The following is a 26,285-nucleotide window of genomic DNA, read 5'->3' on the forward strand; positions in this document are numbered from 1 at the left end:
ACTCTGACTGCAAATGTTTGAGAGGTCTTGTGATACAACCCCCAATGGGAGACATTACCGACCTGCAATTGGACAAAGCTGTTGCCCCTGTGCAAATGCCTTTAACAGCCTGTACAGCCCTCATGTTTACATCAAAAATTTTACGACCTTCCATCCGTGGCGATGACCACTCCTTCGTGATGGCACCGTAGAAAGCGCATGCGAGTATAACTGCTAACCCGTCTTGTTCCCAGCTGAACTGAATGTCCTGGTTGGGAGGTCTGTTGCCACTGAGCATCGCCGAGAAGAGCATTCAAAGCTGCGACTTGTACGATAACAAACTTGTCTGCTTGTTCCGTAATGGCATGCATCGCAACCTCACCAGTCAATACTATTTTCCGTGTGGTCACACACATGGAACTTACTAACTTTGCTGGTACTTTTGCAGAGACTTCCTGAGATGTTTCCACTGATACAAAATGTCGCTTCTGGCACACCTGAATGGTGCCACTGGTGCTTGTGGATTGCATGGCAACATTGCATGAAGAGCCCAGGCAAGAATCCAAGTTGCAATTGCTGGATGCTTCTGGCTATGTGCAAGTGCCCAATAGCGCCTCCTGAACGGAATCGCTAACACTCATAAGAGTTCTGTCCACATGTGAAGTGCTCAGTAGAGGCTCCTGAACAAAATCACAGATACTCGTAGGCATCCTTTCGCCAGCAGTCTTTTTTTGCTTACGAGTGCTGTAAGTATGCACAATGTTGAACTGAATAGTAAAGGCTGTGCAAGAATTCTATACTGACCTGTACAATACCCAGAGGAGTCTGGATACATCTACTAGAAACAGTAACGAACAGAAACTCCTCCTATAACTAGCAATGAGGTCAAAAGGGCCTTGCAAGACATGAAACAAGGAAGAGTGGCACGAGAAGATGGAATAACAGTCAATTTAATCAAGGATGGAGGAGACATAATGCTTGGAAAACTGGCGGTTCTATATATGAAGTGTCTATTGACTGCAAGGGTCCCAGAAAACTGGAAGAATGCAAACACTATACTAATCCACAAAAAGGAAGACAAAGAATTGAAAAATTATAGGCCCATTAGCTTACTCCCAATATTATATAAAATATTCACCAAGACAATTTGCAATAGAATATGGGCAACACTGGACTTTAGTCAACCAAGGGAACAGGATGGCTTCAGGAAGGGATACTCTACAATGAATCTCGCCCATGTCATTAATCAGGTAATCAAGAAATCCGCACATACAATAAGCCTCTCTCTACGGCTTTCATAGATTACAAAAAGGACCTTGATTCAGTAGAGATACCAGCAGTCATAGAGGTATTACATAACCAAGGAGTACAGACCACTTACGTAAATACCTTGGAAAACATCTACAGAGGTTCCAGAGCTACTTTAATTTTACACAAGTGGGAACATACCTATAAAAAAATGGGTCAGACAAGGAGACAAAATCTCTCCAATGCTATTTACTGCGTGCTTGGAAGAAGTATTCAAGCTGTTAAATTGGGAAGGTTTAGGAGTAAGTATCGATGGCGAATACCTCAGTAACCTTCGGTTTGCCGATGACATTGTTCTATTCAGCAACACTGTGGATGAGTTACAACAAATGATTGAGGATCTTAACAGGGAGAGTATAAGAGTGGGGCCGAAGATTGATATGCAGAAGACAAATGATAAATAACTGGGCAAGGAAACAAGAGTTCAAGATCACAAGCCAGCCTCTAGAATCTGTGAAGGAGTACGTTTACCTAGGTTAACTAATCACAGGGAACCCTGATCATGAGAAGGAAATTCATAGAATAAAAATGGGTTGGATTGCATACAGCAGACATTGTCAGCTCCTCACTGGAAGCTTACCATTATCATTAAAAAGGAAGGTGTATAAATCAGTGCATTTAACCGGTGCTGACATATGGGGCAGAGACTGAGATGGACAACGAAGCTCAAAAACAAGTTAAGGAATGCACAAAGAGCACTGGAACGAAAAATGCTATGCATAACGTTAAGAGAGAGAAAGAGAGCAGTTTGGATCAGAGAGCAGACGGGTATAGCCAATACTCGAATTGACATTAAGAGACAAAAATGGAGCTGGGCAGGTCAAACCGTTGGACCATTAGTGTTACAGAATGGGTACCAAGAGAAGGGAAACGCAGTCAAGGACAGCAGAAGACGCGGTGGAGCAATGAAATTAGGAAATTCGCAGGCGCTATTGGAATCGGTTGGCGCAGAACAGGGGTAATTGGAGATCGCAGGGAGAGGCCTTCATCCTGCAGTGGACATAAAGTAGCCTGATGATGAACTTCGCTTGCCAACCCATAATCACTAGTGAAATCAGCTTCTGAAGCTATGCTCTGCGAGTACTGATGAACACGGTGAGCAGAGATGTCAAGAAGCGCATATCACCAATGAAATTAGCTTCTGAAACTGCTCCACAGATGCAGACAAACATGACACGCAGGTATGTCTGGAGGTACATGTAGCAGACGCACCTGTGAAGATCGCGCCAAGGAGACTAATCGCAAAGCACACAAGTTGCGCTGCAGGCGCGGCCACTCAAAGGCCTTGCAAGGTGGCATTACTCGGTTGTGCCATTAGTTACGGCTTAGAGAAAAGCTCTTTTGCAATTTCTGCAAGACTTTTTGCCACCTTGGCCGATTTTTTAGTTTTTATGTGGTATTTGGAGAAGCTACTTCAGAATCAGAAAAAGCTATGCAAACTGAAAATTTGATTTAAAAAAAAAAATTAATCACGCATGTAACTTAAGCCCCCTTTTTACGATGCAAAATGTGCATCCTCCCTTAATTTCGTGAACATGCAGCAAATCACAAATTACTTGATTTTAATATGACAAATATGAAAAATGCACAATTTTCTTAGAGTAGGGTGTGTGTACAAGGGCAACGTCTATGCCACAGAAATTGGAGGGCAGGGGGCCACGTGGAAACACACACACACAAAGGGTGCTGTGTATCCTAACAGAAGTGAAAGCATGGTACTGAGCTTACTATTTGTGTGGAATGTGGAGAAGGGCAGAGTGAAAGACACGTTTATGCAGCGTGCACCCAGCTTTCAGCAAGTCCTGATCATTGTGTGGTTTGAGTACTGGACCTGGCTGACCAGTGTGGGTGTCAACAGTTAGTGACCACGATCTCAGATCTTTGCAATATGCAGGGTTGCCTTGCAAAGAAGCCTTACACAAGAAGCTAAGCTCCCTTTGGCAAGTATTTTGAAAGGGCCACCTTTAAAAAGGTTATAACTGGCAATATTTTTGCATGCATTTCTGGCATTACACTAGCTACAGGGTCAACAGCTATCTGTGCAATGACGAATGCACCAGGCAGCCTGGAAACCCAGGACCGCGATTTTGTAGCGATGCCTTTTTCGATGCCAATGCCTTTTGGCGCTTTTCACGTTCGTGAGTGGTCGAGAGACTCTCCACTCTGGGTGGAGCATCAAATGCAGCCACTCGCGAACACGAAAAGCGCCAAAAGGCAAAAAGCATCTCTATAAAATAGCAGCCCAGGTTTTATTTCCACCCAGACAGAAATGCACCAATTTTTTTTCAAAGCAATTAATTTACTTTGTTTACGGGAACCTCCCAGAGAGATTTGATGTCAATCCAAGCACTTGACGCGTTTTTACTGTGCACTGCCGGCCATATTTGGTGCTGTCTATTGGTCACAGCGCTGACGGATTTTCGCATTATGAGGCATATAATGCATTAGCATTAAAACAAGGAATACTGTACTTCCACCCACATGCAAGACCATGTAACAGCATATTATGTTTGCAATTAGCAAGCATTCCGACAAATATGCAGGCTGCCATGTATCGACCCTTTTGACTTTGTAGACAGACCATTCCCCCTCCCATTGGGCACAAGGAAGACCACCACATGTTGACAATTTCCTTTACTGTTAGACGCCAAAGTTGAGCTAAGCCTTCTTTGGAGCCTGGGCTTCCATGCTCTCTGCTGCCTCACGAGCCTTCTTTGCACGCTTGCCCCAGAGGCGTGCCTTGGCCTTTGCTTGCCGTAGATGCACATAGGCGCAGTATTTCCTTTCTTCCTCTGTTGGCACTCTAGGCTTCTCCCGGTGAGTAGACTTCCTCAGTGGCATAACCACTCCCTTCAGCTGTGTTGCAAGCTTCTGTTCTTCCGCCTGTGTAACGGAAAAGGAAAAATGCACAAGTGCGTCATGTCAATCTCTTTTTACCTATTTCTCTCTCACACACACACACAAAAGCAATGAACATAAGCAAACCATGCATATCTCATTTTATCACAACTTTGGAACTTTTGCAGGAAAATGATAGGCAACAGGGGTAATCATGGATCTTTGGGAGAGGCCTCAGACCCCTGCAAGTGGTCTAACAAGGAGGAGCACAGGATACCATGGGCACCGCAGCACCTAAGCACCTGCATGCGCAAAAATGCTTTATCCCTAAAGAACCGGAATACAGTCAACTTCATTAATTCAACCATGACAGAAGTGATGAAATTGATTGAATTAAACAAGAGGCAGGAAAAAATAAATAGAACGACCAAAAACTTTCTAACATGCCCACAAATCATATGTGCGCCAACTATTAGTGGGTTCAAAGCGCATATCTAATGCAGAAATGACATTAAAGCTTCTAAACAAAGTAGAAAGAAAATGCATACCCAACTTATAGCAAGCAAAATGTAGCATGCTTTCGATTCTGGCAATAATAAAAATATGATACCAGCAAACTTTACCTTGACAGAATGTATATTAATTTACACAATGTATACTGTCATCACTTCCAGACAGCACACTTGTTGTCTATGTAGAACCACAATATGTGGTCCTCTGTACTGTCCATTGCATGTCTGATATTCAGCATTTATCAAATGACTCCACAACAATCACCAACATAATGGCAGCCCATGCTTAGACTAACCACTTCGCTAGTTTTTCCTGCGACACATGCACTTCTCCAGAATGCCAAGAACATGTGATGTCACTTGTTGCCGCTAGCTTAATGTGTTAAATAACTAATTCGTATTGCTTTCATAATCATAAACAGATTGAAAGCGGCACATTATGCTATTCGAGAAGTTTCTTGTTGCCGTTCATGGTCACTATGCAATGGAAATGCCATCACACACTTGCAATAAAACAGGGAGGAGGGCAACTGGAATTGGGCAAACGGTGTAATAAATCATTGTGAACTACCATGACCCCTTTAAAATCCTCCTGTGGCAGGCCATAGATAGGCATTTTCAACGAGAGATGAAGTGTTCGATGCATTCACTGTATCACTGTACCCCAAGCACCGTCAAGACAGACGCTGTCGCTATTGAGTCACCACTAAGGTCACCATTGGGATCATGTGCACACGTGCTGACCAGCCAAGTTCGAATTCTGTGGCAAAGGTCAATTTCAGGATGAAAATAAAAGTTTGCACCCATAGAAATGTATGGGCACTGGCCAGGACCTTTGGCCGGAATCAAATTGATGGAAGTCTTATGGGTAAGCATTCTTTTTTGATGGGAAGAAAGGGGAGGGGGGGGGGGAAATGCCCCCATCTTAAACAGCTAGTGCCACTTCAGATCCTCACTGCATCAGAGCTCAGACACAACTGCCGCCCGATGCATTACTTAGCTTAGAACCCCCACCACAAATCCCGCCTCCGGGGAGCACACTACTGGCAACTGCAGTGTCATGCGGCAGGCAGTCTCATTACTTTACAATAGCAACAGATCAAACAAATAACTGCTGTTGCCTTGAATAATTCTCGAAGTCGCATGCCGCTATGAGAGACGTCGCAGCACTGCCATGTACGTAGGCACATTTGTGCGATATACGTCTACTCTCCGGCTGGGAGCATGGCGCCCGTGAGGAGAAGGGCAAACATCATCCGATTTCAATTTAAGCTATTTCTGCAGTGCACAGGGATGCAATACTTAGCAGCCATAATCGTTAGCGTGCGCTTGTCAGCTCACAATGGCACTACCTGGTGAGGGGCCCTTTATAGGGGCCCCGAACCACCCTTCGGGCATGGTGAAAAACCGTCCGTGGATGGCATATGCTTCTGTGATATCAGCCAAATTTTGCAGTCGTGTGCGGCGTGTGAATCTCGCAAGTGGAGTGTGAAGCCAGCTTTCTTTCAAACGCTCTCTTCTCAAAAGAACCTTGCTCTTCACTTTTTTTTCTGGACGCATTATTTAGTAACATAGCAGATTCCCATATGCAACTGCTATTGGCCACTAGCTTACATCAGTCAAGAAGGGTGTTTGCATGAGTGCTTCTTCCTGCTGTTACTTTGTATATTTATTGATGTTTAATAAACAGGCTGAATTAAGTGAAAATGTGCTTTCGAATATCTATAATAATTATGCAATTCTGGAAGAAGCTGACTATAGTCTGCTCATGCTCTGCCACGGCTGCCTGCTCAGAAATAAATTTTGGCTGCCCTGCTTCTAGGTGTTGTAGCGATCTGGTCCGGCTAACTTCTGCTAGTTTTGAACATTCAACTAGCCTCAAACTATCCGAAACCTAAGGTCACATGACATGCACTCTTGTCATTGCACACAGATGGCAAGAGTTCTGGTTGCTCCTGGTTAGATGTCTTGGCAAACTTACTGATAAGGCACAAGTTGGTATGGCTATCTGTCGGTCGAACTGGTGCAGGACAAAGCCAGTTCACACCACTAGCACAGACAGACAAGCGTATGAGCACAAGCTCTAGCCCTGTCACGCACAAACACTGTAGCTGCGGGGTGCCGTGATGAGCCAAACGCAACAGCTCCTATGCGAGGCTGTCACCAGAAGTGCGCCACTTAGCAAAAATGCAATAATATATATATATATATATATATATATATATAGAGAGAGAGAGAGCGAGAAGGCTTGTTACGTGGCTTTCCAGCACCGGTATGAGAGAACACAGGGAAGGAATTTCGCTTGCGGAGGCTAGACAGCTAGTGCAGTGTACCGTATTTACACGATTGTAAGTCGGCCACTTTTTTAAAATGTGAAAGTCTGAAGTTGGGGGGTCGACTTACAATCGAAACCAAAACATGGCCCCGCCAAGAAAGCGAGACCAACGGGTGCTACAACGTAGTTACAATTTTATGTTTGCTCTATGGCCGTACCCGTATCTTTTCGCTATCTCGCATGTTTGTTCGCTTTTCGGAAGGGAAACTTTTTAGATTTTTACAGTGCACGCAACACTCATGGGGGGGGTGTCGATAGTTGATGAAAGCGCCGCTGTTCCTATTTGCGGCGGCACCCTCAGAACGGCGGTGCTTGCGGGGAGTATCAGTAGTAAATGGAAGAGCAGACACCGCTCGCGGGTTTCTCTTTCTCTGTTGAAAGGCATTGGCATTGGTTTGACGCGTTCCACATGACTGCCGGCTACGTGCTACCAAAGAACACCTGTGCTACTTCTATGCCTCCCCGGTCGTCATGAGTGCTCCAGGCCCACTAATCGTTCGGTACTCGTTCACAGCAGCGTTCAAGAGGGCTACCATCCTTTACGCCGAAGAAACAAATCACTGCGCAGCGGGCCGCAAGTTCGATGTTTCTGAACGAGTGGAGCGAGAGCGGCGACTGCAGCGAAGCGAAATTTCCACCTGTGAAGGCAAGTGAGGAATTTCCCACGTGCTGAAGTCTGGACGCTTTCTGGAGCTGTAGGCTAAGCTTGCGGCGTACGTCGCTGAAATGCGTGATCGGTTCCTACCAATGAAGTGCGACATGGTCATGAAACAAGCCCGGACCTTCGCCTTTTAAGGACCTGCTCTGCCATGAGTACGAGTGGCTGGCGGCTGAAGACCGCGAAATTACGCCAACTGGACCTGTCAAAAGAGCCTCCCTAACGGCTGCGTGTGGTTGGGTGCATTCGGCGTGGGCTGCTGTTCCACACGATGTTGTGGGGCGGTCGTTTGCCAAATGTGAAATTTTGCTGGACCACGACGCGCTGTGGGACCGCAGCAACGATGACGATGGCAGCACTAGTGAAGACGAGTAGTCCAGTGACCATGTCAGCTACTAATAAATTTTCGTTATCGAATGCGCCCTCGGGTATGCTCTCCTTTTTTTTTTTTTCCTGTCACGCGATATGGGGGGGTCGACTTACAATCGTGTAAATACGGTATGTTGGCAGTGACGCTCACCTCATGAAATCATGGGATTGCGACATCAAATATTTTTATCTCCACTATTAACTAATTTTTCGTAAGTGCGCTGCTTCACGAAGTGAAAATGCTTATCTTTTCACTGGATGAATAGCATTTGCAAAAGCAGATGAGCTTTTAGTGCTTTGTGATAACTGCACTGGGCACACTGGGCACCTCGGGTGCCCAGTGTATGCCAATCATTGCCTGATGACAGTGCTGGGTGTGCCTAGTCATGCATAAAGAATGCTTTGGACATGACTGATGATGTACTGTAGGATGTCATAAGTGAATAGCCGCTGTCCCTGAATGAAAATCTTGACAGTTCACGTGCGGTTTTCGTCAGACAACAAATGGGCATATACTGTATTTACTCAAATCTAGGCCGGCCCCGATGTTAAGCCGACCCCCGAATGTCCGAAGCCTGAAAAAATAAAACTTGCCTCGAATGTAGGCCGAACAAAAAAGTGAGGACAACGTTCACAAAATGAAAACAGTATTTATTTAATATGAACATGCCAAGCTCACACCACGTCATCATCGCTGCTAGCTTCGTACGCTTGCGAGTGCGTGCAAGCTTGCGCCTGAGCGCCCATGCATGCGCAGAGAGTGGGGCACGTCTTGTATGCGTCGAAACACTGCACGATCTCAGTGAACAGCTCCTGTTATTGCACGCTTATCTTCCCAATTGCTGTGACCTCATTGTGGCACACAAAAAAGGCGCCTCCCATTGCCCCCTCCAACGACGGATGTTTTTCTCATCTATGCTGAAGTCCAGTCTGGCTTGAATGTTTGGCGATCGGCTAGCACAACTCTGCAGCTAGCATAACTTTTCGTTTGAAAGCGACAGCGTAGTGGCATCGCCTGTATGGTGCCATTATGATAACGGCACTCCACACGCTGATATGATATAGGCCAAAATGGCGATGTCTCTCTGTACTTCAGTTGGCCACTGGCGCGGCTAGTAGCGGCTGCGATACTGACGTTTGTAGTGGGTGCTAGTTATGCATCATATTTATCATTTTCACTTACAAACTGGCGAGTTTTTTAAGATCCTCAAACCTAAGCCGACTCTAAAGTTTGGTATAAGATTTTAAAGAACTATCGGCCTAAATTCAAATAAATACGGTATATTGAACAAAGGATCCTCTCTCTAGTCAACAGCATTGAAGGTTTCTTTTTCCAACTTTATTTACCTTGAAACCAGGGTTCGACCTAAATTCCGGATTATATGGTATGTATTTCCGGCTTATTGCAAGCAGTTATAAGAGATGAAATGATTGAATACTACATGCAAAACCAAGGCACAATGAGTAAAGGAGCAAAAGGAACATACCGATGCATCACCCTTGGCAGGCTTGGAAGCCTTGCGTGGGAATAAGATCAGCCTCGAGCGGTACTCTTTAAGGCGTTGCACATTCTGCTGCAAGCTCTCAACACTCTTGTTGCGACGCCTGTAGTCCACAGCAATGCCAATGGTTCTGGCAACCCTCTTGGCAATACCGGCAGCCTAATTCAAAAATATTTCTTTTAGGTTTGAGTAAAACACTAGCAATTATAATTTGTAGCAGTTTTTACCTTGACAACGCACTTTGAAGGACTAAAAAATAACCATGTTGGACACATTGTAACACTGTTGCCAACAATAGGCTTCTTTATTACACACTATAAAAATGGTACATGAGAAAAGATCAGCGATTTAACCAGCAAATGTATCGTTAACCACCTTCAACCTTATTGGCGGTGAGCTCCACCACTGGAAAAGCTCGCGCTGCCGTAGGCGTGACATGGCATGAGGGATCACGTGGACACAGCGGCCGCATTGGCTGCTTCGGAAGCAAGCTTAGTTAGCCTAGTAAGCCCCTAGTTAGAACAAAATTATTTTTGAACCACTCAGATAGCGTCCACGCAACAATGATTGCTTCATCATCATCATCATCATCATCAGCCTGGTTATGCCCACTCCAGGGCAAAGGCCTCTCCCATACTTCTCCAACTACCCCAGACATGTACTAATTGTGGCCATGTTGTCCCTGCAAACTTCTTAATCTCGTCCGCCCACCCAACTTTCTGCCGCCCTCTGCTACGCTTCCCTTCCATTGGAATCCATTCCGTAACACTTAATGACCATCAGTTATCTTCCCTCCTCATTACGTGTCCTGCCCATGCCCATTTCTTTTTCTTGATTTCAACTAAGATATTAACTCGCATTTGTTCTCTCTTTTCTTATCCCTTAACGTTACACCTATCATTCTTCTTTCCATAGCTCGTTGCGTCGTTCTCAATTTAAGTAGAACCCTTTTTGTAAGCCTCCAGGTTTCTGCCCCGTACGTGAGTACTGGTAAGACACAGCTGTTATAAACTTTTCTCTTGAGGGATAATGGCAACCTGCTGTTCATGATCCGAGAATGCCTGCCAAACGCATGATGATTGCTTGTGTACTGTCAAATGCTCACATGCTTTGGCCTAAAACTCCAGCATGGTGTGCGGACATGCATGGTTGCTGTGAACCCGTGCGATCGCTGCATTGAGGCTTCATTCCATAATGCTCCATTTGGTTATACAGACAGCCCACTACAAGAACATATTTCACATCGTTTTCTCTCAGTGATTGCCTACATTTCACGCAAGAAAGGGGTTCAGGGGACTCCACTGCAGTGACCACGCGTAGTGGGCGTTCACGGTACGTATTCAGTAGAGATAAGACTAAACCATTGTTTGTTCAAGGTTATTATTTTTGACAGTAAAAAACTTCCGTTGTTTTGAGAGTACTTACAGAAACAGAAATATCCAGGAGGACTCCCGCCTGGCATTTTTATTGAGCACCGACAGCCAAACCCATGAGGAGCGTGCCACATTATTCCTCATACTATGCAAACAAGGCGCTTCCGACAGATGGCGACCTCGTAAGTCCTCGCTGCTAATAAATCTAGTAACTAGGCGTTCGAATGGTGAATTGAATATTAAATATCTTTTTTATCTCTAAACAAAGGAATACATAGTTTGCACAAAATCTGACTGGGAAAAATAAGGGGGAGGGGGGGGGGGCTTATTTACATATTTTGATACATGCATGTCACTCACAATTGGACGTCTGGTCAACTCGGCAGCTTCTAAACAAGCCGAATTATTCAGAGCAGTCTTCACACTTGCATCAGTCATTCTCACCAGAGGCTCTTATCCCTTACATTTTAATAGAAATGAACTTTCCACAATTTCTAATAGTTACCTCATATTCCTACTAAGTAACAAAATTGGACTAGCTTGACTTGCAGCTTGCACCAACCTAGTGGCCAGATGTCCCAACAAAATTTGCTACGTCCAGCTAAAAATCAGAATTGCAAGCTTTTCAGGACCTTGAATACATCATTTTGATTTTGACTCGAGACAAATACTGGTGAGCCTCCAATTGCTTTAAATAGCTTTTCTGCAGCCCGTTTCAGTTTCGCTTCTCAGTAGGTGACAGTGTTACGATGCAGAAGATGGTCACATGAATGCAGGACATTAAAATATTTTGGTACACTTGATCCGGCTCACTTGGTTGCTTCCTATGCTGCTACTCTATGTGAGGTCCTATGTAGCAGCATAGAAGACCATAGAATAGCCATTTTATCAAACATTTACAATCTGAAAACACTTCTAATAGCTCCTGCAAAGAGCATAAAGTTGATGAACAGCAGCAGCTACTTATTAAAGGGACCCTGAAAAGATTTTGTACAAACGTACTGAGTCGTTAAGAGCAGGTTCTTCTGATCATTAATTGACACATTAAGTGCTCTGCGTAAAGCGTGTAATTTATTATAAGTTTTTAAAAATGTACATCACTGCCGACCGCAGCACACTGCTGCGATAGGCAGCGGTGGAATTTTCAGCTGCACCTACCCATATGACATAAATCACACCCAATTGACGTCAGTAGGGCGAGCTATCCGACTAGCTGCCTAGGGCTAGTCCCCGAAAATTTTTCCACCTTTATGGTGAACAAATGATGTTCGTAATAGTTGGAATGTTAGTTAATTTGTTCCTATAAAAAGAAAGGAACAGAAAGAGAATGCACAAGAACAATTTCTCACTATACTTAAGCACTTCCAGCACACAGCGAGCGTCTTCTGCTTGTGTTACGTGCTCCATTTTGACGTGAGCTCTGCGGTCAGTCGGTCTTTTCGCGAGCACTATGGCTAGACTGTTGCGTTGTGGACTGCAAACGTAGCGACTAGCAATATGTCAAGCTGTGACATCATGCCCCTCTGCAAGGCAGCAGACAAGCGGAGTGGCTGCTGCACATCAGACTGACGCTATCCAATTGGCGCCAGGATTTGTGCGTTTGTGGCTGTCACTTTACACCGGAAGATTACCAAGATTACAATGGCGTTTCGAGAGTCCAATATTACAGTAACTGCAAGCACAGGGGGATAGGGCCTGGCCGTTTGACAGTGTCGTTTCACGGGATGAGCAGAAGCGCAGATGTGATGGGTCTGCACGGTGCAGCCACCTGGTGGCATAGAGCTCAACCACACACAGCAGTAACGAAATGTATTCTTTGCTGCTGGTGTAAATTTTTCACAGGAGTGTAATCGTTAACACATTTTTGTATATGTTTAAAATGTTTTACACTTGCTTAGAGCATTAGTAGCTCTTTGTTTGGCTGGTTAAGCTCTGCGCCAATTATGTCTAGCATACTTGGAAAGAAACTATTCAGCTACTAGAAAAATATGCCAAATATTTTAAGTGTGAAAAACAACGAAAGAAATGACCCCGCTACATGAAGGCATGCTTGTCTGACAAGGTAAACGAACATGCAGCCGTCTGCCTTGCAACTCTTCTTGCTAAAGCACTCCAGCATGTCAGATCAGCAGTATTACATGATGTCTGCGACATGCTTCAAGTGCCATTAATTTCATCAACACTTGCTTTCGATGCACAATCATGGCATGCACCTATGTGCACAGTGCCTGGAGAAGATATTTCTTGAGAATTGCCAAGTTGTCTTTGGCTTCTTTTGATTATTAGCCTAGAGCAGACCCATTCAAAATCCAAGACATCACATCAAGCTGGTACAGAAAATTCAAAATGGCAACACAAGTTTTTTCTTTTTCTTTTTCCTGGCTTCTCATGGTACAAGTGGCTTTTCTTGGTATTGTGGAAGGGAGTTCCTAAGTTTGTGGGCTGCTGCAGGGGCTGTGCGCACCATATATCCTGGAGGACAGAATGGCTCAAAGAAGGGGTGTGCAGTGCAACATTTTTAGCAGACCATCGCCACTAATCTATACACTGCATTTGTCAATGGCAATGCCCTAACCTGGTGAGGGACCCTTTAGTTGCAACTTTAAAGTAGTGCAGCTTTGTGCATGGCTGTTCTTTAAAATGCAGGCTTGCCCCTTGCACAACAGCTAATCAATACATGCTGAGGTACGCAAACAAAATGTCAACAATTAGTCTCCAGTATATGGTTTGGCAGTAACATATCCTATAAGCCCCAGCTGTTACATCTCTGAACATTGTACTGTTTGTAAACTGCATTAAGACTAAGTATATTTTCCTCGAACTTGGTCAAAGCTTACCTGCAGATTAAAAGGTCTTTCACTAGAGCCAATTACAGTTAACAGATAATGCAGATATAACAGCTGAATGCTCTTAAAACGAACGCACCATACAGTGAAATTCACATAAATGCTACTGTGAGCTTTATCCATGGAGGTCACAAGGCTAAAGCTCAGACGTAGCACGATTAAAGCAAGAAAAGGAGCGAGCAGCCCGATGAGCGTCTACAAATTAGTGGAGCCCAACAGCTGCACTCCAAGTAGAGCCTCAAGTTAAGGTCTAATGCATTTGCACCACTAAAATGAATATTCATTGCCCAAATGCAAGCTGAATCAATATTGCCACAATCAAAGTATGTTTCAAGAAAAATGCCTCACAAACGCAGCAGTAATGTAAAACAACAAAGTAGATAAACATCAATGTTCAACCCTAGCTGTTTTCTGTGTTGCAGCCTAGCGTGCAGACGCTGCCAAAACGCAAGCGCGTTCTCCCAGGTTTCGGAAGTTTTTGTGAAAAGCCTGGATGTTCCAAGTAGCAGTAGAAATGGCACATATATTTACCTTGAGCTCTTCAAGAGTGAAACCTTTGCCCAGACGTTGTTTTGTGTTATACTTGAAACCCGGGCACCTAATAACAGGTCGGAGGGCTCCCTTGACGGGTCTCGGTGCGATGGCTCGAGCCCGCTTCACGCGGTGTGCATGACGGCGTTTCTTCCGCATCGGCTGATTGAACCACGTCTTCACGTAGCGTTGCCAGTCCTTATGAAAATGGCCATTAGGGACCATGTTGTTCCTTTTAGGAGCCATCTCGAATGAACCTGCACACGATCAACATGCAACACAACTCGCACTTTACCGCACCACAAAATTTCTCGACATTGCTAAAAGCAGTCATAAAAATACTGCGTACAACACAAATCGGTGGTCACACGTACTACCTAGACAAAGCAATAACAGTCGATCTGAATAATATTTTAGGATTAAATAAGATTACAACTTAAACACAAACTCCTACCGTGTAGCAGCAGCCACGATCCGATGAAAAAGGAGAGCAGAATCGAATGGTATTGTGGGAATGACGTAGACACATGGTGTCACCCAAACCATGGCCAAAGCTTGAAGCCTTGAAGCAAAATTCTGTGCAGCACTTTGTCAAACATAAAAAATACATTATTTTAGTTACAAATTTGTTAATTTATTGTACGAAAACTTGGTAAAGCTTTGTGTGCGTTAAATATTGATACGTTGCACAATTAATAGTTGCACTTGAAGGACGAAGTGCACTCCACCCGTCGCACCTTTCGCTCCGGTGACTATTTAAATGCGATGAGTAACCTTATTTGATTAACTTTGTGACGTGCAAACATGTGACGGCAAACGAGCAGTAGGAACTTACTAATGCTTTCTTTGAGAAATTTCCGTCCGTGTGTGACCTGTGTTGTCTTTGCATGTGAGCAAAAGCACCAGTCAAGCCAAGTCAGTTAAACACGGTCCGCAAACGGTCCGCATGTTCTCTTGCAGCGTGATCTCTTGTGTTAAATGCTTCCAACTGTGATATCATAGTATGCATATAATTGTACGCGCCCTTGCAAAGAATCGAAAAAAGCGAAACTTTAGAAATATATTTAGCCTTACATCAGTATGGGTAAGTGCACCCTGCATTCATACTTTTCATGACCCGGTAATGCTCAGCAGCCGGCCGAAGCAGCCGACGCGCAGGTTTCCTAGTATCGATACACGGAACAAGAAAGTAGACGACACCTTGAAGTTGTTCCTTGCCCTGTTGTCGCTTCTTGAATTTTCCCATGTACAAAGTAGAACCTTCCATATACTTTCTTTTCTATCTCTACGCAAAACAAGATGCCTGTTAAGTTTCCTTTCTCCCGTAATGTCTTAAAGGTTTTATTCATATTCATTTTACTCGTTTACGTACTGTAACCGTACAGTACATTTTGTATACCATGATTGGAATAAGGTTTCTGATTCGCACTCGTCATTTACGTGAATCCTGGGCTTACCTAGAATTGCAAGGTCTGCTCCTTAAACGAGCTTGAGGGCACTTAGTTCATCTGACCTGCGATCGACCTCGGCTCTATCCTGTGGCACCTGCAACGTTATGCGTCTATACTACTCAATAAACAGTATTCAACATGCATAAATATTTGGAAAATCAGTTGGTAATAATGTGACAGTATGTTTATGTATGCACGTACTGCACGTAGAAACCCGTAGGTGGGAAATGCACACACTTTTGCTGCGGAGCACTAGGCTGCAGGTTCGATTCCCGGTCGTATTCCGATGGGGGCGGAATGCAAAAACACTTGTGTACCGTACTTTTGATGCACATTAAGGAATCTGAGGTTGTCAAAATTATTCCCTCCACTCCAGCGTTTTCATAGGTCGTGTGATACTTTTGGATGTAAGACCGAAAGATTTGAAAAGCCACCTCAAGAAACAAAAATATTCCGGGAAGCCAAATGGGCAGTGCCTTTATAGTTAAAAACAAGAGCACTAACTTAATGTGTACAAATCCATAACGAGTTTGATAAAGCTTGCAGTAGACAACCTGTGATCAATAAGTACGGTGAATGATTGCTTTCATGATTTATTTGCAGGTAAGGCGGTACATGTATGCAGGAATTCAGCTTACTGTCCTACAAAATAATCGCCTCTCGTGGTTATGCACTTTTGAGAACACATGTAGAGATCTCGCATACTTTTAGTGAAGGCAGTCTCTGTGAGATTTGGTTGAGTTCAGCGTTCACATTGCGTTAGATGTCGGCAACGTCCGAAAACCGTTCTCCTTCCAACTGCGTGTCTGGAGAACCACTTGGCTTCGTGAACGATGACTGACAGACCTTGCAGGCTTCACTGACCTGACCATCAACCATTAGTACCAACTTCACCACACACCAGCAATTCATTCACCATATTTATTGATCACAGGTTGTATTTCATTCAGTATACTTGTTGCAACAAGAGACAATTACTTCTGTACCTATATGTATAGGCTAAATTGGTTTGATTTTGTGTGTGGTTACATTTTAAAGCTGTTAGGTGTTTAGTGCTCACAATTAAGTCATATCACACAATTTTCAGCACATAAGTTAATTTCACTATACTTTCAAATATCTGCGTCACTGTACACTATTTCATACCTAGCATGCAACTCTGTGAAGGCTAAAGATCACCACTTGCATTTGCGACCAAAAAATAGTGCCTTTATATATGAAAGAAAGCGGCATACATGTGTCATGGAATTCAATTTAACCCTAAGGCCCGTATTCAGAAATGCATCTTAACTTGAAGCCTACACTTGATTTAAATGAGGCCTGACACAATTTAAATGAGCGGACTGACACGCTTCTGCGACCATGCAGTGGTTGAGATCTTCTTAGCCAAGATCAGTGTGTATATATGCTTATAACATATATCGGATATAACAAATGTATTTTCGCATCAGATGAAGCTTTGTAACAATGAAGTTCAACTTAGTACTTTAAACTGCAGACTAATTGGCAAAAGTCAAATCTTTAAAATTATTATTTAAATGTTTCATATGTTTAGAACATCCCTCAAAAATTAATGCATCTATCTGTCTGTTTCTCGTAAATATTTTTTTTTTTTTTTTTTTTACTGTTCCAGAATCCAAAGATAAATGCAGAAACAAGGATCAAAGTTGAAGAATTCTGGAAGGACAAGATTAATCGCACCCCACCCGAACATGTGGTAAGCATGCTGTTATGACTAGATGCCCACTGCTTTAACAAAGCTTCTTGAAGCTCTTAAGGTGTTTCAAGAACTAAATAAATAGAAACAAATGAGAACACAGCTGAAAGGTGATTGGTGCCATAAATTGGTGCCACAACACCAATTTATGGAACCACTTTATAATGGCAACTGAAATTTAAGTCACTGTTACATGAATGTTTCATGAATGCACTTCATAAAAGTTTAATGCTTCATGTTTATGTCCATCAAGTGTTTGCAGCTGTTCATAGCCTTTGTAGCATTGTGCTACTCTCGAATAGATAACAATATTTCTCTTTCTTCATAAGCAGTTGTGGTGCGGATTGCGACTGTATAGAATAAAGTGCCTGTTGACAGCATCCCTACAGAGCAGAGCCTGCAAATCTTGAATAAACAGGTGACATCCTGAGTAATCATTAAATGTTAGTATTTATTGGTTACAAAGGTAATTTTTCAAGTTCTAAGGTTGGCAGGTCTGTATATACATACCAGCTAAATGGAAATACAACCAGAATAGCATACATTCATAGGCACACATCGTAGAACCATACAGATGTCCGCAGCATAATCAAAACATACAGTGTACAGGGCTGTCGCAATAAATCAGGAAACAGCATTTCTTTTCCTGATAGTGTCACTGAAGGCATGCTCATGCACTCTTCTTTTAGGTTAGTGATTTTATATGTTTCAGTAATTTATTTCGTAATTTTATTTTGGGTCTGATTCAAAATGGAAGTATCATCAAAGATCAAGATGCAGCTGCATTCTCAGCCATGCATGCCTAAATGGCCTGAAATAATATTTTGTCAGATTATAATGACGTTACTTCAGTGTTTGATTAATGCACAGGACTGTCTGACCAATATATACACTTTTTTTGCACGACAAGGGTATTGAGTAAATATAATTTCCAATACCAATCCACAAATTGTTTGCGATGTTGTGTAATGCAGGCATTCATCTCTTTTTTGTCTGTATCAACCATCTTGTATAGAGCTTCTGCAATCATTTAGGGGTAGGATAACCTACACCCACTCTGGCCTTTCTTGGTATCCTTTTGAGATTGTAGGAAATGCTGTGTATGTAAGGTACAACCACAACCTTCTTCACTCTAGCAGAGCTGAGCTTTCTGTTTTGTTCAGTGTGACTCTTCTTGCTCAACCCTTCTGCTACCAAAGTCAACAGTCGCAAGTCACTGGAGTTAACCAGCAGCAACCAGATGCTTGACCTGGCCCCACAAATTGGTTTCAACTTTATGGTTACAGGACTGCAACGAAGAATTATTGAGGCTATGTTGTATTACTAGGTGCATTTTACAAGTGTTGAATATACAGACATGACAGAAAGTGCTGGCTCGTTTGCTCTCAGACCATAGCTCCAGAAAATGCATGGCGTTGAGAAGTACAGACCTAAGTATAGATACCTGATAATATTACCAATTGGCACTTGGTGTGTTGTCACCAGGCAGGACAAGCGGTCAGTGAACAGGGTTAAGTTTTTCGAAATGACTAAGTAAAGAATACAAGACTCAGTATTCACAACAATTAAAATATCAGCAAACTTAAATGCAGTGGTGACATCAGTGTTGTTCAACTACTTTTCAAGAACTTGGTCATAGCTACGTACAGGTCACTTAGGGCGCAACACAGGACTCAATACATACACTATTTTTTTGTTTGACAATATTTGCATCGTATGTTGCAAGTGTTGAGTTAGGTAAAAAGATAGTAGTAAAAAAATTGTTCACATGAAAACCCAGAAACATGTTGAAATTAAACTGCTCCAAGTTTGTCAATGCTCAAATTAATTTCATCAAATTAATCTGCAGAAGAGAATAAAAAAAGGTCCCTTATCTCCACAGAAAAAGCCTTGGAGCATTTTTTGTAGACATAAAGGACCTTTTTCTGAGGACCTTTTTCTTTCTTGCCTCTCATTAAAAAAATTACACCATCAGTTCAGGCTCAAGTTGAAGGAGCATCACTATAACATGACAAAAACTATTTCAGGCCATTATGCATGTATTGCCAAAAATACAGCTGCATTCCGCTCTTTGAAGATTCTTCCATTTTGTATTGGCCCCAAACTAACGTTACAAGAGAAATGATTGAGGTGTGTGCCTTTTGAGGTGTATGAGATGTATGCTTTGTTTGTTTGTTTGTTTGTTTATACTGTCAGTCCAAGGATGGACCATTACAGGAGTGGATAGAAATACAACAAAAAAGATACAAAATATCGGTACATGTAGAACAAAAAACAATACAATAGCAGTATCTGTAAAAAGTGACATGCGGTGATCAAAGACAAAACACTCGCAGTATACGCTTCAGAAACAGATGCTATGATGCATTCATATCCGGAAAAATAAGATTCTCCAAACCAGCAGTAAAAGCACTGACAGAGGAACATGTGACCAGTGGTTTGGGTAATTCATTCTATTCTTTGATCGCCCTCAGAAAGAAACTGTACTTGAACATATCATTCCATGTAACTGGCGGCTGTATGTATAAACTGTGCTTGTGTCTGGAGCGTTGATCTGGTGAAATTATACAGAAATCAGTGAAATTAAATTTTAACCTGGTTATGAATAATTAGGTATTAAAATTTCAGTCGGTCAAACTTAGTTCTAAAGCAGAGAGGTTTGCACGTCTGCATAGTTCAGTCTTCAGCCTTCTGTGATGCTATCATAAGAAGAAATGCTGTTTCTTGATTTATTGACATAGCCCTGCTCCCTGCATTGTATATCTTGATTAAGCTATGGACATGTCTTGCAGTGGCGCCTGACACCAGCAAAAATGCCGAGAGCCAGTGAGCCTATGCTAATCAAGGTACAACCAAATTAGGAAGACCCACTAAGCTTCAAAAAAAGACACTCCGTTACCAGAACAGGAATTGGCCTCCCTGGTGCAGTATTCTGCCACTCCTTCCCAAATGACTCATTCGATCAACCAATGGCCCTCAGTCCTCAGGAGCTGCGGAGCACCTATCGAAGGCAGTGGTCATACCTGTAACTCAGCAGTGAGTGCTAAGATCTTTGTACCCGGACAGGCCACCAATGGAAACTGACCCTGGCAACATTTAACACTCGAACTCTCTGAGTGAAGCTAGCTTAGCCGGAGTTTTTGAGGAGCTATCAGGCATTGTTTGGCATATCAGTGGCCTTAGTGAGGTTAGAAGAACTGGTGAGGCTTATACAGTGCTGACAAATGGCCACATCCTCTGCTATAGAAGAATTCCAAATAATAAGCAGAATCTGGCCCTGACCTTATTTACTTTGACAGCAACAGGTTCTTACAGTCCACACCACCATCTTCTCAAGAACAACTTTGCCTTTGCGAAGCGGATGTCCTTCTGCTACAGTATGCACAGATGCCATCATCTCAGAGTCTGCATGGCACAATTGTGAATGTTGCGGGATAGCTCTGGTTATCACATCTGGCTCCCAACTGCTTATTGCTATAGGGACACCAGTTGAATCACTAGTGGTTGTGGGTAAAGTTTTGTTCTTCTTTGTCACATGATGATAGTGAAACTGATGGGGTCATTTGACAACACCATAACATTGATAAAACCAAGACAACAATGGTATAATGGAAAGTACAGACAGATGGACACAGGGAACCCACCTTCTAGCATTTAATTGTTGTCACAGTAAAAAATTTTCAATGTGAACTTCACTGAACAAATCATATGTAGATGTACTGTTTTCATTATCAAAGGAGCAGCTAGCTGACTTTGTGCTTATTGTGCACCTGTGTGAAGGGGCCAAGTTTTATGGTTAGTTGCCATTGAGTAGAGCATGGCCTGTCTTGAATGTATTTCTTGTGTTGCTGTATATTTACCTTGCATTGACAGAGTTTGTGCTCTTGTTCTGGCACTGCAGGATCCGGACAAAAAAATGTATGTTCTGTCTATGTTCCCATACCCCTCTGGACAGCTGCACCTTGGACATGTTCGTGTATACACCATCAGCGACACATACGCCCGCTTATACACCATGCATGGAAAACAGGTAGGGCTGATAGGCGGCATATCATTGAAATCACAGAAAGTGTTAGTGTTAGAATTTTGTATTCTAAGCTAGTATTTTGGCTGTGACAGTGGCTGTAGGTGAAAAATACCTGCACTGAATTCGGAAAGCTGGCCACTTTCATCAATATTTGACTGCATGTCATGAATAAATTTGCTAGAGCTCAGTGATGGTATGCTTTAACAGTCTTGCTAACACAGCACCTGTCCATGAGTAAAACAGTAGCACGTATAAAAATATTAGTGTAAAGCTATTTATGGCAAAGTGTATTCATATACATGTTTTCATAATGTTTAAGACATGCTGCTGTACATCCGCTGTCATGGAAGCTTTAACTGTTCTGTTGGCATCTGTGATAGCCACCTAAGAAACTCTCATAAAGGTTCTTCTGGATGTGTGTCACCGCTTAATACTCATAGGTATGTGCAAAACTCGCTATAGGTAAGTGGACATTTTTGCAATGAGCCCCTTGCTTTCCTTCATATGAATAGAAGTGTACCAGCTTCTTACCCCCTTCATACAGATGTTAGGTCTGTGCCCTATGGGCAATTCGCTGGTGGGGCATGGCTTACCTGAGGTTCATGACTCGAGACCCACGAGTGGGTGTCAATGAATAGCACCCATTCTTCAAGATAGAGCTCGTGCTATGACTGTTTTGAATTACATTACTTCATAATTTGTGCGGTTATACTGTACATTTCATTTTGCTTCATGTAAAGTTGATTCAGTGCTAGGTTGAGAATGCAGCCTTGCGTGAAAAATAATTTTTATATCATTTCATGCCATGATCACTAAAGGTGCAGTTTTCCAAACTAGCAGGTAAGAGCTACAGTGGTGGACAAAAAGATACGATATTTTGCATTTTTGGTCTTAAATCGTGGTAGAAACATGATATACAAAAACAAACTATATGATAAGTACAGAACAATGTGTTTGCACGAGAAAGGTGGATATTATCACAATTATTAAGTAGCATGGTTTCTTAACTGGAATTATTGAAAATATCTTTATCCATTAGTATTTGAAACTTGTGTGTAAATTAAACTTATATGTCTTACACTGACTCTTTTCATGATAAGTGCACAAATTTGAAAAAATACGTGGCTAGTACTTTGTAGGAAAGCCATTTCCTTCAATTACTGCTTCACAGTGACGAGTTATGGATTCCAGCAAATTGTCAGCGACCATTTGGGGTATCGTGGACCATTCTTGATGCAGCTGAACAATGTTGTCGGCATAGCACATGGTTTTCTGCTTCAGGCAGCTTTGCAATTCTTTCCAAAAGTATTCGGTAGGGTTCAAATCTTTAGACTGGCTTGTCCAGTCCATAAAGTTCAACTTCCTCTTCTTGAATTGAACCTTCACAATGGCGGTTGTGTGTTTTGGGTCGTTTTCTTGCTGTGATATAAAATGACAGCCGAAATGTCTTTGTGCCCATGAAATCATTGTGTTTTCTGCAATGTTCTTGTACACATCCTCAGTCATTGTGCCATCAGTCCATGAGCAGAGAAGACGCTGCACACCATCATTCTTATTCCTCCATGTTTTGAGGATAAAATTTGGCCCCTTTAAGACATCGCACGTAACGAGTCCCATCACTCCAGAAGAGAGAAGACTTGGGTTCGTCTGACTAGACCACTTTTTAATGCTGCTTAGGGGTCCAGCTGTCATGCTGTTTTATCCACTTTACTCTGGAAGTTCAGTTCTTGCTCACAAATTATTTCTTTGCTGGTCTCTGTGTATTCAGTCTAGTATTCAGTCTAGCAGATCATAGTCAACGTCTTATTATCCTGGCAGACATAGAGGGGCCCAGCTGAAGGGATAACTCAGAAGTACATGTTGCTGGGCTAGTCGGTTCATATTTCTGAGTAGACCATAAATATGATCGCTTTGGCGCAACCAAGGATGGACGGAAGGGAACAAGGGGAGCACCAACTTTCGTCTGTTTATTTTCTGTTGTATCACATGCAATATATACACGCAGGCGAATGCGCAACATACAAAACAGCTTCTAACAGTCATTGAAAATTTGCAGGAAGTCATGCCTCGTCGCTTTCTAGCTGTAATTAAAGGAAACGCTTCCCTAACAATGCTTTTTTACAAATTTGTACATATTGTACTGATATCTTTTGTGATAAGAGTACACTCATTCATAAGTTTAAAATAATAATGGATTGAAATTTTTTAAACAACTCCAGTTAAAAATAAGTGTAACCTAACATTTGTGAATATATACACTGTGCTCATGTAAACACAGTTTTATTATTGCCTTAGAGTTTGTTTGCATATAACTATGGTTCTACTGTGCTTTAAGCCTGGAAAATTGCTTTCCTGGATGCAGGTCATCCATCCTATGGGCTGGGACAGTTTTGGCTTGCCAGCAGAGAATGCAGCTGTGGAAAGGAATGAGAATCCCAGAGTATGGACAGAAAGGTGGGAACTTTGTCTAAAATTAGGTGTTTAAACTTACGAAAGAGAAAGAATCATACACTACCAGGCATCTAAATTAATTGTGTGGAAGGGTTCACTGGTGCACTATTGTGGTGTTGGGTGTGTACTGCTTAGTTTCCAAGCACCGTTATAGTGAGTGGTAGTTGTGCGACATCCTGCAGCATGTCTTCGATGTCACAAGCTACGAGTTCAACATTTGCCTACCGTATGTCTCCAGCATCTAGCTGTATATATTTCGTTAATCGGTGCAGGATATCATTGACATGTAGGTGTAAACTTACTGAACAAGAAATAAAATTAGAGTTTTTGGCTGTACAGTGTTATCTAAAGCTTGAAGTATATCTACTATATGACATTTGGATACCATGTTTTCATCAAAATATCTACACAAAGAATATTAAACTTTTGCAGTTATAGGCAATTACAGTAGAATCTTGTTAAATGAAACTTCAAGGGATCGAAGAAATGTCTTCTGATTACCAGGAGGTCCATTTGCTAAGAAAGATGCACAGAGGTGCAGCACTATATGTTGTACAGCCTCTTAACATTTACATATGTTAAGCATAAAGTAGTGAATGTAGCAGCTATAATTTTTCCCACAGTTTGGGTGCTATTGATGGCTACAGAATTTTGGTTTTGCTAGTTTTGGTTTTGAGGGGGTGCTGGTGATGTATCAAAACATCTCTTATTGCTCCAATGGGTGGCCAAATAATGCATGGTTATGCATGGAGAGTTCAAATTATCAAATGGTACACTGTAAGGTGTCCAAAATTTCGGTTGTCCTTGTTTTGATTCCTCTATGATGCATGTCTGAGCCATGAAGCTGTCTAAGTCTAGTCATGCTATACATTAAAATCTATCAAATTTTTGCCTGCCTGAGTCTTTGCCACTGCTTGTAAGGATATTTTTTTTTAATAAAAAACAGATGCAGACAAAAAAAATTTAATTATGCTTTTTTCTAAAAAATCTTTTAAAGCTTGCTCCAGTGATTCCGTTTACAGAGAGTGGCAAAAATTTGGATTCCAATTAACGAAATCTTTATTTGCATTACCCAAATACAAAACTAACAAATTTAGAGGCTGTTATTGCTTTTAGTGCAAATTCTGTTTACCGAGATCCTACTGTAACAAATAAATAAATAACCATGAGGTCGCTGGATCAAACCCTGGCCAAAAACACTGCAAAAAAAAAAAAAAAATGCAGGAACACCAGTGTCCTGCGCATCGGGGGCGCATTACAGAACCCCAGGTAGTCAAAATTAATCCAGAGTCCCCCTACTACGGTGTGCCTTGTAATCAAATCGTGGTTTTGGCACATAAAATTCCAGAATATAATTATTCTAACCAATAAATATTGCCTAAGTTGTTGCTCTTTGATGCGACTTCTTTTATAAGGATGGCATCCAGTGATTTAAGATGTATACCTCTGTGTGTTGGTGTATAGTAGTTGTCTTTGGATCACATTGCTTTATTCATTCCAGAATTAATAGCCATTGTATAAGAGTTGGGCTGGTACTGTAGCTGCACTCAGTATTAAACTGTACAAGAAGTAAAGGAGTCTTTTTGTCTGTTTGTGTGATATTTGAGTGAGGACTATCCAGCTGCTCAGGTAATTCTTAAAACTATGTTTTGCTCCACTTCGATATAACCCAAGTAGCTATAAGTTTGTATGAGATGTGGGTGTTTGCTTTACTTCATCTTTTTCAGGAATATTCAGTCAATGAAAAAACAGCTCAAGGATCTAAACTTCAACTTTGACTGGAGTAAGGCAAGTACTCAGTATCACAGAAGAAGCTTTCAACTACTGGTATACCTGTAGCTAGGGTTTTGCATTTTTAGACAAATCTGACAAAATACTATATATACTCGCCAGAAAAAGAATTGTAGGTTTGGATTTTTAAATGTCGTTTCATTCATTTATTCTGCCAGCCCACTAACAAAAAGTACATATTAACTTGTAACACATGATGAAAATAAAAGGAAAACAAAAACACATATGAGACACCTCAAATTTCTTAGACCCTCATCAAAAAAACGTAACATTTCAAGACCGTGATGCCCAGTTATATAACTTGTCTCATCATTCTTTTTATATATCTCACTCTCTGTCTCTCTCTCGTTCTACCTGAAACTGTTTGCAAACATTCTCGCGTGTTTCCTTTTTTGTATGTACAGTCGACTCTCGTTACAATGGACCTTGATAAACCGTCAAGAAATGTCCGTAATATCCGAAACGCCTCACTTCCGAAACTTTCGTAACGATGTCCAACAACTTTATTGCAAAGAGTGAGTGACGAACGTCCAAAGTAAAAAAATAGTTTCGTCCGAAAGGCGAAGCATCGATTGCAATAGCAAATTAAGTAAGATG

At 42.1% G+C, this 26,285-nt stretch overlaps 2 protein-coding genes across 9 annotated transcripts in view; one reads left to right on the plus strand and one right to left on the minus strand.

The window, feature by feature from the left end:
- Window positions 1–26,285, plus strand: part of LeuRS-m (Leucyl-tRNA synthetase, mitochondrial) — a 125,301-nt gene that overhangs the window by 44,984 nt on the left and 54,032 nt on the right. For 2 of the 8 annotated variants that reach the window (XM_055061999.2, XM_055062000.2), the window contains exons 1-5: window positions 15,086–15,335; window positions 17,336–17,419; window positions 21,321–21,449; window positions 23,809–23,900; window positions 25,625–25,685. In XM_055061999.2, the coding sequence (XP_054917974.2) occupies window positions 15,255–15,335; window positions 17,336–17,419; window positions 21,321–21,449; window positions 23,809–23,900; window positions 25,625–25,685 (447 nt within the window). In that variant the 5' untranslated portion in view covers window positions 15,086–15,254. Of the gene's footprint in view, window positions 1–15,078; window positions 15,336–17,335; window positions 17,420–21,320; window positions 21,450–23,808; window positions 23,901–25,624; window positions 25,686–26,285 lie in introns of those variants that run through there. The other 6 variants (XM_072287069.1, XM_072287065.1, XM_072287061.1 and 3 more) reach the window with 6 other exon arrangements.
- LOC126545861 (large ribosomal subunit protein eL13-like) lies at window positions 3,907–14,810 on the minus strand. The gene is made up of 4 exons (XM_050193873.3): window positions 14,706–14,810; window positions 14,252–14,508; window positions 9,487–9,660; window positions 3,907–4,170 (listed from the first exon to the last, which is right to left on the minus strand). The coding sequence occupies exons 2-4, from the start codon at window positions 14,495–14,497 to the stop codon at window positions 3,946–3,948; spliced, it is 645 nt and encodes a 214-aa protein (XP_050049830.1). The 5' UTR covers window positions 14,498–14,508; window positions 14,706–14,810; the 3' UTR covers window positions 3,907–3,945.

This window comes from Dermacentor andersoni, chromosome 1 (genome assembly GCF_023375885.2).
Source record: "Dermacentor andersoni chromosome 1, qqDerAnde1_hic_scaffold, whole genome shotgun sequence".
NCBI classification, from domain to species: domain Eukaryota; kingdom Metazoa; phylum Arthropoda; class Arachnida; order Ixodida; family Ixodidae; genus Dermacentor; species Dermacentor andersoni.